Source organism: Lutjanus erythropterus, chromosome 9 (assembly GCF_056507025.1).
Source record: "Lutjanus erythropterus isolate fLutEry1 chromosome 9, fLutEry1.hap2, whole genome shotgun sequence".
In the NCBI taxonomy this organism is placed as follows: domain Eukaryota; kingdom Metazoa; phylum Chordata; class Actinopteri; order Lutjaniformes; family Lutjanidae; genus Lutjanus; species Lutjanus erythropterus.
Window position 1 is genome coordinate 1,143,511 of NC_139325.1, and position 19,085 is coordinate 1,162,595.

At 38.3% G+C, this 19,085-nt stretch overlaps 1 protein-coding gene across 1 annotated transcript in view; it reads right to left on the reverse strand.

Annotated features, from left to right (window-relative positions):
• gask1a (golgi associated kinase 1A) overlaps positions 1 to 14,125 on the reverse strand; it is a 75,697-nt gene extending 61,572 nt beyond the window's left edge. Inside the window, exon 1 of the mRNA XM_084725886.1 lies at positions 13,792 to 14,125. Within this exon, the coding sequence (XP_084582012.1) occupies positions 13,792 to 13,794 (3 nt within the window). The 5' untranslated portion in view covers positions 13,795 to 14,125. The remainder of the gene's footprint in view (positions 1 to 13,791) is intronic.
• Positions 14,126 to 19,085: the final 4,960 nt, after the last annotated feature.

Sequence of the window (19,085 nt, forward strand, 5' to 3'; positions counted from 1 at the left end):
TCCACTCCGCAGAGAATACGCAGCAAGTCTATTTTTGACGGCTGCCGCGTCAATACGCACAGAGCAGGTTGAACGGGGAGAATCTGGTTGATTTTCAAAATAAAAAACCCCATGCAGACTCATGATCATAAAGACAGACAGAAAATAAACAATTTAACTACGTAGCCTGTTTATCCATGGTAAAAGCACAAAGAGCAAGGAAAGAGGACTTAATCAACAAAATCAGAGCAAGTAAACATAATCAGATGGGCAAAATGCTCCGCTGCTGAAACGCTTCTGAAACGCTGCTGGTGGAAATTGCAATCGCTCATATGATGGAACAAAACCGCAGCGCACATGTGACGTCACAAAGCCACATCTGGTGTAAATTATGGGTTAGTCATACACAAGCTAATCACATGCAGCATTTTGACTAATTCTTTACTGCTGATGTATCCAACAATAGTATAACTTATTGTATGTAAGATCACTATCATAAAAGTCCCCTTTTGTACAATCACAACCCTTAGCATTTAGTCAAAAATCAGTGTTCTATTAACTGACCAAGTACCATAACAACAAACAAAAGCTCAGCTCCTATGACTAAGCTGACTAAAGATCTCGTGATTATAAGTACTATATCCCTTAATTATGAGATTGTTTTTCTGATAATATGAGATGTCAATCTGGCAAACATGAGATGTTCTACTGACATGGTAATTTTTCTGCTTGTTCTAAAGAAAACAGTGAAGGCAACCAAAACTCCTTGGTTGGGTTGACGAAAACATCATGGGTTGGGTTAAAATAAGTATGTTACATTACGTAATAGGGTTGGGCCGAAGTATGCTGCCATCATCCAGTGAGCCCTTTACCATCATCACATTGTTGACACAACTAAGTTATGGACTGAAGTTATGGTGCTGAGATGAAGAGCCCATAGTCACATGTCAGTTTCACAGACATCACCCAACCCTATTATTAAAGCCATGTGAGAAAATGTTGCCTAAATAAATAATTCAACATTGACTTTTGGTGTCATTCAGGACATGAAGCCAAGTCTTGACTTTCTCGTTCTTTATAGTGCTTCCAACTAATTACTACAGCCTTTCATGGACAGTCTATACAGCCAGCCGCTCTCTGAAATCATCACCAGTGTTTGTAGATATCAAGTCTTTTGGACCTATACTAAAAACCCATACACACAGACTGGGGCTTTTTTTTTTTTTTTTTTTTTTTTTGCAAACCAAGCCTGTTTCCTTTGGACTTGTGTGGTGATAAATAAAAGGTTTGTCCCGCTCCTTTATTTCTTTGGGGGAACATTTCTTACTTATTTCAAAACATGTCCTCCTGTAAAAAATACAATCCATTTGGATAGCTTTCAACTGCCCTCGACTGTTTCCCATTTTCCAAGAGCTACCTCATATAAAAATATGTATTGCAGGCAACAACAAAACATCTCTTTCTGTTCAGAGTGCCAAACCAATCTCACCTTGAAATGAAAAAGCTTTGTTAAAAAGCTTTGTTCTGAGTGAACAGACTTGATGTTTCCTTCAGCAAAGGAATAAAGGATGCAGTACTTTATGTTCCTCATCTCTGTGCGTAGAATGGAGCCCAGACATCAGATCACAGCTCTGAAAGTAATTACTTCGTGGCACAAAAATCCTCGCTCCATATGGCTGCAATGGGAGTGCACATGTGGCTGAATCTGTTCCCCATTCCACATTCCATTCTCCTAAGAGGAAGGTGCAGCATGAGAGGGAACGTTTGCTCAGAAAAATGGCAGCCAAAAGATAACCAAGGATGACATTTCAAAATCATTTGCTGACATACATGAAACACCCAAAATTTGGGCGGCAGCCAAATCACATCCACTTAAGCCAAAATTCCACAATCACACAAGCACAAATCGCACAGTGTTCTGACTCTTAGTTTTCTGGTTGAATAAAGCAATGTGGCTATAGGTCTTGAGGTTTTCAAATTAAGCCAGAGGACTTTCACAGCTGCCAGAAACCACAACCTCTTTACTTCTTAGTCCCTCTTCTGTAACTCAAGTATTAAATTTAAAAGGGTCAGAGGCTGTACAGGTCACCATTGCTGCTTTATTGGGTTTTGAACACCCCCCTTCACTTTGCACCTTTGCAGAACAATTAGCCATCTATGCCTGAGTCCATGCTACCCATTGTGGTTGTTCTTTTGTTGTTCTGTTTTGACAGCCAAATTCCTAACAAGCTTTGACTGTTTTTACACAAAGTGGTGCTATTGGAGACTGTGGTTACTTAAAAATAATTAGCTGCAACGGTTGTCCATGTAGAGCCATATACTGTAAGCCACTGACTTGTTTCATTTCACGACTGACACTGAGCAGCCTGCAGACAAAAAGGATTATCATGGACACTGAGTCCCATAACATTTTAACAAGACTACAGCCATGCTAGTGGCTCTGTGAAGCCTATCAGGTGTAATGGCTCAACATCTTAATCTAGCATGCTAACATTTGTTAATTAGCACTAAACACACAGAAAACAAATAAGACTGTCATTAGTTCTGCAGGTATTTTGTCTTTAAAAGAAAAAGAACAAGCCAAATTTTGACCTGATAGTGCTTAATGTCTATACAGATTTTCACGGCAATATGAACAAAACACAAAGCACAGCTGGGGGTTTTGCTGGGATTTGGTCAAAAGTATTTGCAAAATTAAATGTCTGACATGATGACGGTGGTAAAGAAAGTCAAGGGATCACCAATGTTATTAGAATTCATCCTGGGGGAGCATCAAGGTTTGGGAGATGTCTACTGAATTGGCATGAAGATGTCCACGGTGAACAATGATGAAATCTTTGTTGGAGTCTGTTTTTCATTACATCAGAAAGACTGCCCCATAGCAGAGAAGCCAACTTGCACAAACAAGTGGGGAGAATCCTCACCAGCTCACCACTGCAGTCACCACTGCTTCCCACGGCTGCTCTGAGGGAAACCTCCGACTGTCTCATTCAGCCAAGAAAACTCTGGCTCCCATCACTAGATTAACAGACACATCCCTGCCAGGCGAGTCTCTGGTATACATCCCCATGCTGGGTTTAAAAGACTACTTCTCCATACTACATGTCTGCAACTTAGTTGTCAGCCTCTGAAGCTTGAGCCAAAAGTTAGCAGGCTAGCTATACACAAATCTAGTCAGTACCATATTTCATGTAAGTCCAGCTACTAGTTGTCTAGATCTTTCACACAAGCCTGCTGGTGGTGCTACAGGAAATATCAGGGGTTTACTGAAGTCTGTTTCTTAGGCATCATAAGTATCTGCACCAAATTTCATGGCAATTCATCCAATAGTTTTACAGATATTTTAGTCTGGGACAAAGTGGTGAACTGATCACCAGGTATTACTATCTGTACAGCCATGCTGCTAGCAAGGCTAAAAAAAGACACAGCAGCTTATTTGTTACCTCAGTTTCCATTACTGATTTCATCTTTCATTCAAAACAAGAATTAGATTATGTTTATGTTTCTGTGTAATTAAGTTGTTAAGAAAGGTGCTCTATAATACAGCAATAAATTTAATCAGCATCACTAATCTATAGACTTAACAGCCTGTTTTACATCCATCTTGAAAGTAAAGAAGCAAAGTATAGAGAACTGTATGGAAGCCTGTTTCTGCTAATGTGATGGCAAGAAAAAGATCCTGTTTGTCATTATGAGAAACTTTCTCAAAATAATGACTTAGTATCTCAAGATAATTAGACACTTTCGCAAAATATTAACTTAAAACCCCCAAATTATGAGAAACTATTTTGAGAAAGTCATTACTTTGAAATACTAACTCATTATTTTGAGATACTTAAGTCATTTTAAGAAAGTTTGTTATTTTTGAGATAATAGGTCATTATTTTGAGATAACAAAGTCATTATAAGAAAGTATCTCATCATTATGAGTTACTAAGTCATTATTTTGAGACTGCGTTATAATTTGAAGAGAGATTCTCATTATGACGGCATACAGAATCTTTTTTTTCCATCACATTGGCAAAAATGTGCTTCCATAAAACTCTTTAACTTTATAGCCCAGTGGCTGCAGTTCATTTTGACAACTCATTCTACTGCATGCAACTCTCAGACCTGAACATTCTGCCACATGGGTGGCAGTAGAGGAGTAAAGTTCAAAATGGAAATGATTCTGTCCCCTGGGAACTATAAATGTGCTCTGTAAATTCCATAGCGATTTCATCTGGCCAGTAGCATTTCATTTTTCTTGAGTACAAGTATAAAATTAAACCTGATAGTGACAGCACAGGAAAGGTCAGAGGGTCAACGCTTACCACCTCTGCTGAGCAATTTCCTGAGGGAAACTCTGCAACCTGGCCAGCAGGGTCAGGATAAATTGACTGACGGACACTGGTAACCTTATGCTACACCACTAGCAAGCCAGACAAAAAATATGCAAAAAATATGCCACTTACCGTCGCAGCCATGTGTAAATATACAGCATATATGCAGCTTCTCATATCGTATTTAAAATGTATTGACCTCGTTTTTTAGCATCTCAATCCATATTCATTTAGAAATTTACATTGTCTGCAAAGGGACCACTGACCTCTGCCTGTCTGCTCCTCACACCACTGGCTGACTTGGGTGGGGAGGGTTGGGAGGTTAAGTTTAAGATTAGGGTTAAGGTTGGCTGGGCTCAGTCCACTGAAAAAAAGAATACAAAAGTTTCCTCTTGGATGTCTCTATAGTAGATAAAAGATGATAAAGTGCTCTCAAGGGTACCCTTCCACTGAACAAAACCTGGTAAAGTGCCATCATGGATGCTCTTGCAGTTGAAAAAATGCAATGCATTGCCATGTAGGCTGCTAGAAAATTAGTTGGCCTTTATGTGCCTTTAAATGGATAAAAAGTTCCCTGTGTGTTTTTACTACGGAGGTGTAGTAATTGTTATACTTTGTGTCACATGAAAAAAACAGTTTTAATCTAAACCAGGGATTGGAACTATTTCACATAAATGCATCACAACTTTCAGCACCCTGGTGCCCCGCCTCTAACACGCAATGCCCTTATAATTTTTTTTTTTTTTGTCCGGCTCCTCAGACAGCCTGAGTCCATCACCTCCTCGCACCATTCTTCCTTCTCTGCTCTTTCCTCCCAGATACTTATCCCTTTTCTCCCTTTTATTCCTTTCTACCTTTTCATTAGCTGCTCTCAATTCTCGGCTCTGCCTCTGCTCTGTCGTCCTCTGACTTTGCAGATTCACTGTCTCGCAACCACGTGCAGATGCAACTCTTACAGATGTAATTTTTATGGCGTGGCGAACAACCTGGTTTAGGGCTGGGCGATAAAACGATAAAGATAACTATTGCTAAATAACTTTTTCTTGATAGAAATGTAAGACGTGGTCGATACAACGTCGATAGAACTCATTCCATCCATGTTTTGACAGACAATGCAAACAGCCAATGATAATGAGAGTAGCACCGTGCCGAACCAATCATGTGGCTGGAATAGTCACCACCACGTCAGGTTAGGTTGACGCACACAGCACAGTTAGATGCATTGGAGTAGCAGCCGGTAGCAGCACACGTGTTTGGGCTGCTGCAGCCTTGCACAACAGTACATCAGGAGTGGGAGAGAGATGAAAGAGAAAATGAGTGTCCTTTCGATAGAAAATGTTAACGAAAACTGGAGCTTGTTTGTATGGAAGCCCGTTTCCGCCACTGAAAGAAAAAAATATCCTCAAGGTAAGTCATAATTATGAGATAAAAAGTCAAAATAATGAGATAAAAAAATTGAAATTATGAGATAAAAAGTTGAAATAATGAGACAAAAAGTCAAAATTATGAGATAAAAAGTTGAAATAATGAGATAAAAAAATTGAAATTATGAGATAAAAAGTCGAAATAATGAGACAAAAAGTCAAAATTATGAGATAAAAAGTTGAAATTATGAGATAAAAAGTCAAAATTATGAGATAAAAAGTCGAAATTATGAGATAAAAAAGTCAAAATAATGAGATAAAAAAAGTCGAAATTATGAGATAAAAAGTCGAAATTATGAGATACAAACTGCGCATGCGCTTCAGTGACGCTGTCTTCAAAGGACCCTCCATCACCTTTCAGGCACAACCATGGCGTGCATGGCATGCTAGCGATATATAGTGCTACATAAGGTAATAAACGTTACACTGCATTTATAAAAGTCACCTCAAATACTTACGTAGCAACTACTTGCTACTTACGTAGTAAACATATGGGCTTCCATATGTTTGTGTTCTCCTGTAAAACTTGAAAGCTTTTGACTGGTCAGAATTGAGATTTTAATTTATTATATATTCCTATTTTATTTATTTGAAATACAGTTGTATGTTTTACACAGAAAATAAATAATATTTAAACCAAAATTAACCTTCTGATATCTTCACATCTCACTTAGGAGTAAAAAGGAACCTTTAAGCTTGACAGAAATTGTGATTTGATTTATATCGTGATATATATCGATATCGAAAGATAGGAAAAAAATTATCGTGATAAGATTTTTTTCCATATCGCCCAGCCCTAACCTGGTTGTTTCATTTTTGCAAACAAGCTGTGGAAATCTGCCTGCACACACACATACACACACACTCACACGCACAGCAAGTGCTATCTCCCTGTGTCTAAGAGGGAGAAGAGGAGATACTGTAAAAAAAAAGTGACATTCTTACTCGGCAGTGTTTTTTTGAAGGCTCCCTCTCCTTGTCTAAATGCTCCAAGGAGATGGGGGAACACAGTCCATCAGGCATCATAAAGCAAATGGCTCTTAGCATTGAGCTGTTCTAACACCTCCACTATAAAGACCACCGCTGAGTATAAACACTACTGTCTCACATACTTATTCCAGCCTTTATGTGTCAGTCTGTTTATTCCCGGTTAACACCCCCCCTCCAACTTCTCCTTACCTCTGCCTGTCTTTCTCTTTCACCACCCACCACTTGGTTTGCTTTAACAACAAGTCACACTGCACATCATGAGTGCTCAACGATACACCAGCCACCTCCTCACACAGACGAGCAGAGCGGCAGATGGCTGTATGGACAGTGTCCCTCTTGGAGTTGTACTCGCAGCAGATTGAGTGGGAGGCAAAGCGCCTCTGAAGTCACTTTCACTGTTCTGAAATCTCTCCTATTGTTCTCTGTCCAGTTGGTCTTTATTAATGTACAAAGCCAGTATCACAAAGCTTCAGACAGCAGCGACTCACTCATGCCAGGGGTCGTAAGACAGCCTGTCTTTTTTTATCTTCCCATTGACTGCAGCTAACTAGGCATCTTTTATTCACTCTGTTACTGGTTTATTCGTGTCCATAAACTTGCCAAATAAACATTAAGGCCAGCAGGATATCAGTTTAGACGAGGTCTTTATTCACTCAATGAAATACCTTGGTGGGTCACAACCCAGTTAATCACTGAGAGTAGGAAGTTTATTTTCCTGAGCTTGATGACATTAAACTTATTTTAAATTGGCTAAATGGGCAGTTTACTCTTTGCTTCTAATAACTTCCTAACTGCTTTTTGACTCTGCTTTATAAAACCTTGATGAACCTGTTTAATAGTGCTTACAGTCTTTTATTTTCTATTTCTTGGTACAGCTAGCTTGACACTAGAAAGAAGAATGGCACAACGTTAATGCGGAAACCAGGGCTTTACAATAGGATTATCTGTTTGCCCGGGGCAAGTAAAAGGCGATGTCGGGTACGTAAATCTGGCAACTCACTTACCCGACCAGGTAAGTGGTACAAAAGGATTAAACTATTTTGATTATCAGTTAGTAATATTTCATGCATAATGGCAGAAAATGGTGTCTTCTGCCTCTCAAATACAGATGTTTTCCGCTTTTCTTTTTACTATCGTGTTAAACTGACTTGGACTTGGACTTTGGCAAACTGGGATGTACATTTTTCAGTATTTTCTGACATTTTATAGATTTAACACGAAAATTAACTTAAATCTTTATTGTTATTTAAAAGACACTAATAAAACAAAGGCAATTGAAAAAAAAACATTAACAATGAACCCTGGGCAACTAAGATATGAGTGTGGTATTTCAGGAGCCTATAACCCCCCACCTCACAAGGAACTGCTATAATATGCAAGGCAAGTCTCCTGTGCCACGGTAAAGACATTTTACATTTTTGTAGACTCATGACAACACCTGTGTTACTGGACACTTTACAAGAAAAAAATGCCTATGATACTCAATGCCTGAAGAGTGCTTACTTTGATCTGTAATGTTCTGATGCTGTATTGATAAAGCTTCCTAGTGTACAGAATTGCAACTAGTTACAGAATTCTAAGAAAATTCTTAATTTTCCTAAATCACTCCTCCAAAGCTAAGACTCCTTGCTAGATATTTTAGGCTAAGTTATGAGCCGTCTGTGAGTATTCTCAGAATGTCTGTGAATATGGCTCCTGGCCTCTCTGGTTGAGATTTTTCTGCCAAGCCCATTTTGGCAGCCTCACTACAGTTGCTTGAAGGTGTGTTATGGTAATGTGACAGACAGAAAGTTCACAGCTTGCCTCGTTGATGTTATCAGGTTCCCTATTAGCATCCAAAGTATTGCCAAATACATGCTTTTCGCCTTGACACCAAATCCTCCGCCACGGTCTTGTTGGTCAACACTCCTTACTCTTGTCACAGGATTGGCGAAATCTGACTCTAGCTACTCTGTGCTGTGACTCAGCTGCTGCCATATGGAGCAGACACTTTCAGTTTATAATTGTAGTGTCTGACATCCATCTAAGTATTGATACATTTTACAAATTAGGAGGTTTTTTTATTTGATAAAAGTGGGTGCTGATATGCAAAAATGAACTAATTTTTAAAAAATGATGTTGGAGCAGTAGGCAAGTAATGTAATCAGTGTGTAACTGGTGTATTTCCCAACACAGTGTAACATCAGCAACAGTGACTACTGTGACAAATCTAGTGACAAACAGAGACGGCTAATGGCTGATGGCTGATGGCTTCTTTTTGGTACAAATACTCACTCAGCTCAGCTTCAATTATGTGACCCTCATCCGGCCCCTTGTAAGAGTACCTTGAGAGTCTCTGGAGGAAACACTGCTGTACAGCTCTACTTATTTTATCTTTGCTATTTGTAACTTTTGCAGTTTCAGCTAGCAGCTGCACCATGTTGGCTGATTTTCTTCTTAAAGGCTTTGCACATCCCCACAAGGTGTTTCAAATTACTTTACTAATACCATTCTGCTCAGGTTGATGCGGGGTGGGAGAAATGCTTGGAATTACATGATGCATAAAACCAAAAATGGAGCAGTTTAGATGATAACAGGGTAAGCTGTCCCACCCCCTTCTCCAGATGTTGTCTGGCTGATCTGATAGCATGCACTCTGCAATGTGTTTTGTGTGTATTTAGCTTACACTTACATTAACATTTGTTTTTCCTTGTCTTCCTTGATATCCAGATATAAGGTGTGTATGCATACCAGGTATAAATGAGGTCTCAGCGATAGATGTAGCAAACAGGTGGTTTTTCCATCTACAATTGCATTTACATGCACAGCTTCCTCAAAGAAAAAAACAGTTTTTTTTTTTCAATGCACTGTAGTAACTTTGTACTATTAACTTATATATACATGCTGGATGGTTAGTTTTCATTGACAGCACAAATGTATCTGAATTTAACAAATACTCAAATGTTTACTTCACTGTTCAACATTATTTGCCTCTGTACAAATTGTTCCACTGGCTGTCACCAAATAACAAGAAAGACTTAAGTTAACTGGCATGTTAAATCTAGGGCTGCAACCTTTTAAATGTCTGAAAATTGTGAAAAATGTCCATCCCAGTTTGTCAATATCCATGGTGATGTTCTAAATGTCTCATTTTGTCACTCTAAAAGCCAAAGATAATTATTTTCTTATGATGATAAACAAAGAAAAGCGGCAAATCTACATATTAGAATGGGTGAAAACAGCATTTTCTTCTTTTGCATGAAGAATTATTTTAACGATTAATTAATTAAGTGGAAAAGCCTCATTATTAAGACCTGGATTTATTTAGACTTCTAAAGACTCTTTGGTGTTTCTTTCATGTTTAGTCAGATTTTGGATGGAATTTGTAAATAGCCAAGAAATCTGTGTTGTCCCCCTGCTTGAGGATACCAGGTTCATCTAAATGAATAACTTTTCTCATGTTGCTTTTTGTGAAAGTTTATACTGCAGCACAAACTGTGTGTTAGCTTTGTCATTTTTGTCATATGGAAGCTGGCCAGTTTTCCTCTGTGATCCTCTTTGGTGGAGTGTGAGCCATTCATTAGCAATGTTAAGTAACTATGACTAACAACCAAGACCTTGCTTGCTCACCATAAAGTTGCCCACTTACAGTCTTACAGCACTGCACAGTATTTTTTGAAAAAACAAACAAAAGAATGGTGCTAATACCGCACTGTTCAGCCAACCTAAATAACTGCAGCCATAGACTGCAATCCATTTAGATCCTTACATCGTGTGCGCTGGCTCCCTGGGACACTTAATACACACGAGGCATCATTAGTGTCATTAATTACATGTGCTTTTGCTGCCATGACAAGTCAAAAATATCAGCTCCGAAATGTTGGTTGTAGATGGAAGATATTGTGGCCACTCATTATAAGAATTTTGATGACGGCACAGAGAAAACTTGCTCTGAAATGCCTACAGTTGGAATCTAAATTTGAACTGAAATGGACCCATTTTCAGCTATGTGCAGTCATTTCTGGTGTAGCTGCATAATGAATACAAGTCCTGTTGAGCCTTTCACTTGAGGCTGATTTTCCCAAAGATGAAGTGGTCTGATCAACTGTTTGATTGTAATGCTTATCTCATCAGATCACAGAGCAGCAACTGACAACAATACTGCAGCCAATTAAGATACTGAAGGTACTTGTTTGCCAGCTCATTAATGACTAAATATAAGGGTCATAGCTTTGAGGTAAATCTGCTTTAGTTTCCCCTCTGGTCATTTGGCAGGACGCTGCACATTTTCAGATGACAGAAGCTGAGATTTCAGGGGTCATTCATAATGCAACAGGGCAACAAATACTCTGCCCTGCCTGATGTTGTGTGTCAGTGTGAGCTGGAGGGTGAATCCATACAAAACTGTGTGTACAGAAGGTTGTGAGTGGGTAAACGTGCTCACATTAGGGCTGTTCTGTGCCAGTGCGCTGCCTCAGGCAAAATTGTTAATTATAGCCAAAAAGCTGAGTTTATAATGAGGTGCACATTTCCTGTAATTTAAAATTTCTTGGTTTATTTAACTGGAATGAGTGCAGGTATGTTTGCATTTGCACATATAATATCCGTAATAAATGACTATGTAATGTCTTGCTGCTCTAAGCTCATGCGTTGGTGTGTGTGTGTGTGTAGCAATGGTACACAATTAATTTACCCTGGCAGGCCTACTGAAACGATAGAAATAATTGAATAGTGGAGTTCACAACTGTTGCAGTGACTACAGAGCTCTGGGTCCTAGAGCCGTCTGACTCAGACATAGTTGAGGTGTACGTGTGTGAGACAGTGACACACAAAAAGAGAAAACAGAAAGATTGGTTGACTCAGCCTGGAGCTCCAAACCACACTCCTCTCATTTTCAAGATCTAAGGGAGTACATGTGGGCACACTCACCTGATACAGGCTCAATCACTCCAATCAGTTAAAGCGTGTCTACCCTCTATTTTTCTTTCTCTCTGCACACAGGCGTAGATGTGGAGGAAAGGAACAGGAAAGCACAGCTGAGAATACAATGAGCGGCAGCAGGGGCAGCAGTCCCTGGTGTTTAACATACAAAGACTGACTATACTGTGGGTCTAGAGGGGTTTTGTGTGCCCAACACTGAATTCCAGTGTGGGGCCTGTAACTGCAGAGAAGTGCTAGTTAGACCTGAGATCTGCAGAGGACTGGGTAGTAATGTTTCAAACATATATTACAAACTTAAAAGGATATGTAGTACTGAATGTACAGTCCTCTGTTGTTAAAATGTAACTCTAAAACATCTGCCAGTAGTGGAGAAAGGAAGAAGAAATGAGAAGAGAAGAATGGGAGTGAAAAGGAGAGAAGAATGGGCAGAGAGTTTCCCTCTTGGTTTCCATGTGGCAGTTCAAACCGGGAGCCTGTCTGCTCTGCATATGGAACCAATTTGAAATGTGAGACTATAGGGACAGCTTGAAAGACAGACAATCAGCCGAAAGAAGATAGGAAAATGCTGCTTTTAACTTGCCAAACAAGCTATTTTCAAAGTTTATCTCCTTACAAAAACTTGGCACAATGTAAATGTCAGGCAACACAGTGATTTGTGCACCACTATGTTGTATCATTGTATTACATATTTGCATAGAGTCACAGTGAGCACATTGCCTTTCCTGTCAGTTGTTGACATTCCTCCTACTTGTATTTTACATTTGACATGAAATGCACACAGATAGCATGGGGTTGAAATTAATCTGTAGATTATTTTCCCAATAATCAGTCCTTTTCTCTGTGAAACCTCAGAGAATGGTCCAAAAAGTAGCCTTTAAATTGCTTATTTTGTCTGACCAACAGTCCAACACCCAAAGTCTTACAGTGATTTAATGTAAAATGTTTTGCTTGAGAAGGAAATCATTAATCAATAAGCAAAATATTTGGCAGTTTAATTCATTCAGCTAATTAATTGGTTGACCAGTCCTTTCAGTTGTAACCCAAAGCCATTGTTTAGGTGTACTTAACTAGGATACATGTAGTTCAATTACTAGTTTAACAACAATTTGCATTTTGGTAGTTGTGGTTTCAGTAGTAAACTACTTTGGGTCATGTGGTTTAGGCAGTTAGTTACAAACTACATATTCATAGTATTCAAATGCCATTTTTTGCAAAACAACATTGCACAATACTAAAGCTCATTGGTGATGTTTGTCATTTAATGACAATCAGCTGCTATTTGATCAAAGTCACCTGTGGTTTCTGACCAAAGTGTGTGTAATCAAATACTTTGAATCTTCCGAGAAATTTAGCATTTCCTTGATTCCGCCTCAACAACTGCTCCCTATCCTCTCCTTAAAACACATCCTTGAGCAGCCTAAGTGAGGATTATCCTGCCATAGTGCCTACACTTCACTCAGTGTGAGTTTAGTTGTACCTCTGTGTAACAATATGGGATTCCTGATTGTGATAATTTCCTGAACTGTAGTTTGGATGTAATTGAACTACTTTTTGAAAGTAGTTTTAGTTTGAAAAGCTACAGCTACAAGCAGTAAGTGGTTGGTGACCCACAGTTTTATTATACCCCAACAATGCAAACAGAGCTTTATTGTCCAAATGGAGAATGTTCTGTTTTTCTGATGCAACACACCAAATGCTTTATGAACAGCTGCATTCTGTCCAGTGTTAGTAGCCATGAGGCTTTGATTAATAATGTAAACACTTTTAATGTGGTGTATATTTGGCTTTTTTAATGGTGCAAGAGGCTCCCAGCAAAATGGAGAAAGAGGTAAAGCTCAGATATTTCTGTACTTTTATAAATTCAGTATAATTTTGAATTATTTTTTGTTTTACTTGCAGGGGAGTACATTTGCATTGTTGTAAATGTACTTTAAGTGATAGGTTATTACTTCGACCAAAAGTAAAATTCTCAGGTTAAGCACAATCTTGTAATGTTAGCAACTAAAGTCAACATGCAACAGCTGTTATCCTTCAGGTTTGAGTCATAACTGAACTCGCTTCTACAGGTCCAAGTTCTGCTTATTCAGCAGACTTCTGGGAGTTTGTTTGTCCTGTGTCAGACTGTCCGGCTGAAGGAGAAACATTAGCGGTCTTACCATGGTTCATATCCCCGGTCGAGTGCATTCCACTGCAGCCTCTTCGCGGTCATTTATCGCAAGGACATGTCGGTGACTGACTGGAGGTTGATGAATCTCCTCACGAGCTCTGGACAGCCGGTGGTCCTGAAGTTGCAGCCACGCGCGCGACTCACTGAGTAACTTTTAGTTTGAAAAATGTTTCCACAGTGAACTAAACTCTGCTTTACTGTTGTTAAAAGTTACCCCAAGTAGCACAGGTACCATCACCACACGGTCGTTTTCTTCGCTGTAAACTCAACATTGATCTACAAGCTGTCTCGAGCCCATCCTCCTCTCCCAGGGGAGCGCGCTGCTCCACGCGAGCGTCTGGGAAAGCAGATTTCAAAGTAAAAGCCCCTGTGTTTAAGGAGGACGGCAGTCTGCTCAGAGTGAAATATGAGAAGGCTCCCTCTCTACATAATAGCGTTTCTCCCCGCTGCCAGAAAACTCAAGACAGACCTTGACACGGGGAATAACCCAGCCTACACTGCCTCGAAGCGAAAGGTTTAAATATCAAATGTATGGCAGGGGAAATCAAATGCACATAATAATATGAACATCTTCCCGGCCACATGGGATTTTCACATCAAATAAGTTATCTTTACAATGGAAAGCAAACGGTGCTTTGCAGGTAATGTTTTTCTGGCTACTAAATTCTTAAAAAAATAGCTAAAAAATATCACACCACGTGTGACTATCCAAGTCCTAAAGTCTTTAGAGGCAGGTGTAGTGTCATTGTCAGTAACCAGGGTGGGACCCATAAGTGATTGTTTTGCAAGTCATACATAAGATTCAAGTCTTGCACTTAAGTCTCATGTCAAGACCCAAGTAAAGACAGACAAATCCAAAATCAAGTCCAAAGGCCTAAATTTTGAGTTTTGTCTTAAACAAGTCATAATGTAACAGTGAGTTTGCAGCCACATTGATGTCCAAAGTTCCTTCACTATCTGTGCTATTTTAAATGTTGAATGAAGTTGCAAATTGTTGCCTCTCCAGCTGTAATTTTCAACCTGCACATTTTAATTCATTTTTGTCAACAACCTTGTAGTTTTTGTAGACACACAAACAAAGAAATCTTTGTTAGGCTACTTTTTCCAACTAGAGCTCAGTAACATTAGGGTTGATCTTCATTGTTCTCTCCTGCAGCTTGATTGGATGATGTCTGATTGGTCTAAAACAAAGTAAGTCGAAGTGGACATGTTTTAAACAACACTTTTAAATTGTTGGGCTTGGGAGAGGGTATGAAGTATTAATCAAGTCAAAACGCTCGAGTACAAGTGAAGTCACAACCTCCACACCTTTGCCAACAACTGCCTGATATGTTCTGACCTCTGCTGGTGACTGTTTGGCAGCCATTTGTCATTCACCGTAGACAAACTGTGTAGATACAACATGTAGGTCTATATAGAGCATAATATGTATAATAATATTTATATAGTGACTTAACCAGTCCCAACTTTCATATGCACCAGTACAGTGGTTCTCAACCTTTTTTCCTTGGAGCCCCCCCACCACTTGTATCTAAGGAAAGCTGAGCTCCCCCAACAGCCCACACACAGGTACACACACACCAAAAGAAGAAGTGATTCACTCAAATTTATATTTGTTTAGATTGTTCCTCTTTTTATATTTTCCCTTGTTTATATTGTTCTTATTTTTTTTACATTTTCTCCTGGCTAAACTGTTCATTTTTAAAATATTTTCCTTTTGTTTATTTATTGTTTTTATTGATGCTTCCTTCTATTTTTGCTAACCACTTCCACTAACAAATTTCCCCACTGTGGGACTAATAAAGGATTATGCATGAGGATTATCTTATTTTATCTTGAATTTACTGTCCAAAATCTGCTTCAGTTATAATTGTTTCCATTCATGAAACCTTTACCTTGTCTTATCATTTTTTTCTTTTAACAACCCAACAGAGGCTACTAGCCTCTGTGGCCTACTAACTGGCCTACTATTTTTAGAAATATATAATTTTAAATAGTTTTGTATCCAGACTTTTGTATAAATAGTGACTGTAGTTGAACATGTGAAAATCTGATTTTGAGGACCTAAGAGAAGACAAAGTGTTAAGACCCCCTGTGATTTCTGGTGCCCCCTAAGGGGGGCCCAGACCACAGGTTGGGAAACAATGCACTAATATGTCCCCACCCATAACATTATTTTGTGTAGATTTTAAAATAATAAGTCACAAATCATGCTTATTTTCTTCTCGGTGACTCCTGCTACTTTATCTGCTCTTAAATACCTCAATAAGGTGAACATTACCCATGTGACACTTACATATTATTTGCTATCTCTTAATTAAAGCTTGTGATGTTTATTATGATGCCTATTTGGGGCAGTCGTGGCCAAAGTTTAGAGAAGTGAGACTTTATGACCTGAAGGTTCAGTCTGTGGACCATCAAAATAAATCTGGGTGGACACCAGTGCCTTGCATATGAGACTGGTTATACTGGGGAACTTCCAGGTGTTATTGTGTGTAATAGTTTGTCTTTTAAAAGAGCACTGGTGTCAGCCATGCTGGTTAAATAAAGGTTTATTAGTAATAATGATTATCTTATCTTATCTTCTTTTTTTCTTTTTTCTTTTTTTTATTTTCGCTCCCTTTATTCCATTACTACATAAAGCTGCAACATCCCAGGGAGCCTTAGTTTTATGTACTAATTTCATTAACTGACAGGAGAAAATAATCAGCAGGACCAGATAATAGTTATAGAAATGACCTCTGCCACAGTTGTGGCCTACATATTGTGATAATTCTTGCAGAAGGTTGAGGGTGCCCTCTTGTGTTCGACCTTTTAGCTTCTGTGTGCACCGTTGTGTGTTTCATAAACCCATGCTGGCATAATCAAATCTATCAAAGACTGGAGTATCATGAGAACATGAACAAGCAGAATTTGAGTTATGTAAATTTTCCATTTACATAACTCATTCTAAGCAGGTTTTGAACATGTGCATTTATTCAGGACAAGTGAAAGGAATTAATTAAGATGTCTGTATGCAGAGAAAATCTACTTGATTCGTGAGTGTGCTTTTGATGTACACAGCTTCCCCACAATGCAACTGACTCATAACTGGTGTTGAAACTGTCAGGAATTTATGCCAGGAAAAGAAAAAAAAAATGTAAAATGTAAGAAATTACAAAAATAAAAATAGCAACAATCATAAGATAGGGATAGATGAAAATGTAGACAGTCAAAATTAAGGCATGAGATAGTTAATCATAATTTAATAATTTTAATTGAATTTTATTTATTTATTTATTTGTACAATAACAAAAGAAATACATTAACGAGAGAAATAACAAAAGCAAACTGTGTAGGTTAGATTTACAGAACCCCAAGAGGCTTATTAAAGGAATCTCATCTCAATAAGCATTGTACAGAAGCAAAGTCAAAAGACCAACAACATTAAGTAAATAAAATGGTGCAGTGAGAGTATTTCTACATCACTGAGTGTGATTGTGTGTGAGTGTTTGTGTATATGAACGTGCATATGAGTAAGTGTGCATGTGTGGAGAAGCACAGTTGTGCTCAGTCAGTTCCTTAACAAACACACAGTGAAAGAGAAAGGTCAGTTCAAGTCAGTTATTTTCTGTTTCAATAGTTTGGTTCATCAGCCGGGTCCAAAGCCTGTATTTAAAATTAGTGAGTGAGTTAGACTGAGATGCAGTTATTATGAAATTAAATCAAACTTTAGACCAGGTTGTCTGTATGAGTGTGTAGAAGGAGCAGGAATCTTTGTACAGCAAAAACAAAGACAAAAAATATGGGATACCCAGTCCAAATTATGAGATAGTAAGTACGTCAATCTTTTTACTTACTGTCATTAAGTAACAGAGTTATGGCTTAGTGTTCCATAGCTTGTGCAATGAAAGACTATATTTTTGCCTTGGAATTTTTGAAAAATGATGACTGAAACTCACTTTTCTTCTTTATTTTTTAATTTTTTTTAAATATATTTTCTAGTTTTTCATGTTTCCTTCTGTTTTGAAGTGCAAAATTCTATGACATGTTCCATATTTATATTTCTTTTTCTTCATTTCCCCCTATTTATACTATTATATGATTGATTTTTTTTTATTATATTTGAATTTTGAATAAATAACCTATTGCCTATTTTGAAGTCTATTCATGAGGTAGCCAGATCAGTGAAATCTTGATAGTGTTACACTGATATTTACCATTTGCCAAGATTATAACTGTCATTATGGAAGACATGATTTTGGTTATGTGTATTTCTCAATGTTTATATACTGTATAAACTGAATCATTTTTGAAGGCGGGAAGTGCCTTGGCTAAATACATACAGATTGTGGGACCGATAAAAACATTTAACATTAACTTTACAACATATTTTGTTTGATGTCAGCATGCATCTTTTAGCCTTTTAGCCTGCCGTCAGCTGTGTTGAAGAGCAATTGCCTGTAGGTGGCGATGTTGGCATGTTTGTGAAATTAAAAAACACTAAACCCTCTAAATTGCTGGCCTATTCTATGACATTGTCATCTCAGGACTAAACACTGATAAAATCAAGGCTCAAGAATATAATGAAACTAAAAATGTGGTGCTACATCGAGCTGGTGACAGACTGTAGCCACCTGTGCATCCATGCACCTATTTACACCCATGTTTTTTATTCTACCTACACTTAAAAACATCTCAACAGCATTCTTTTACATAATATGGAAAGCTATATTACTTTCTCTATGTGCTGGAAAAAGCAGTGACTGTTTCAAGTCAAGTCAGGTCAAACTTTCTTCATATAGGTCAAAATCACAGATCACAGTTTGCCTCAGGGGGCTTTTTCAATCTGCACAGTGTCATCCTCTGTCAAACTCAAATTGGCTTGGGTCCATTGCCATTATTGTCATTTTGTACGACAGCCACTTCAACGTTCAAGTGCTACAAGAAAGCACAGTATTTCTGAAAATGTACTTTTATGTTTCCATTACTAGTGTGTTTTTGTTACACTTAAAAAATGCAAACAGCACTTCTTTTATAATAACCCAGATGAAAATGGCTAGCTGAGCATTGTTGTTTTTGTCTATACTTTTGTCAAGTACTGTACAGAACTGTGTTTATATTTCAATTTCATATGAGATTGTAGTTTAAATTGGCACGAAACAACTAGAAAAAATAGTTAAATAACACAAAATCATTTTGCAGGATGGATTATGGTTTGGACATCATGTTGTGGGTCGGATGGAGGGGGATTGGGGGCCAGCAGATTGAGTCCCCCTGCCTTAGACTCTCCATTCTGAGGAA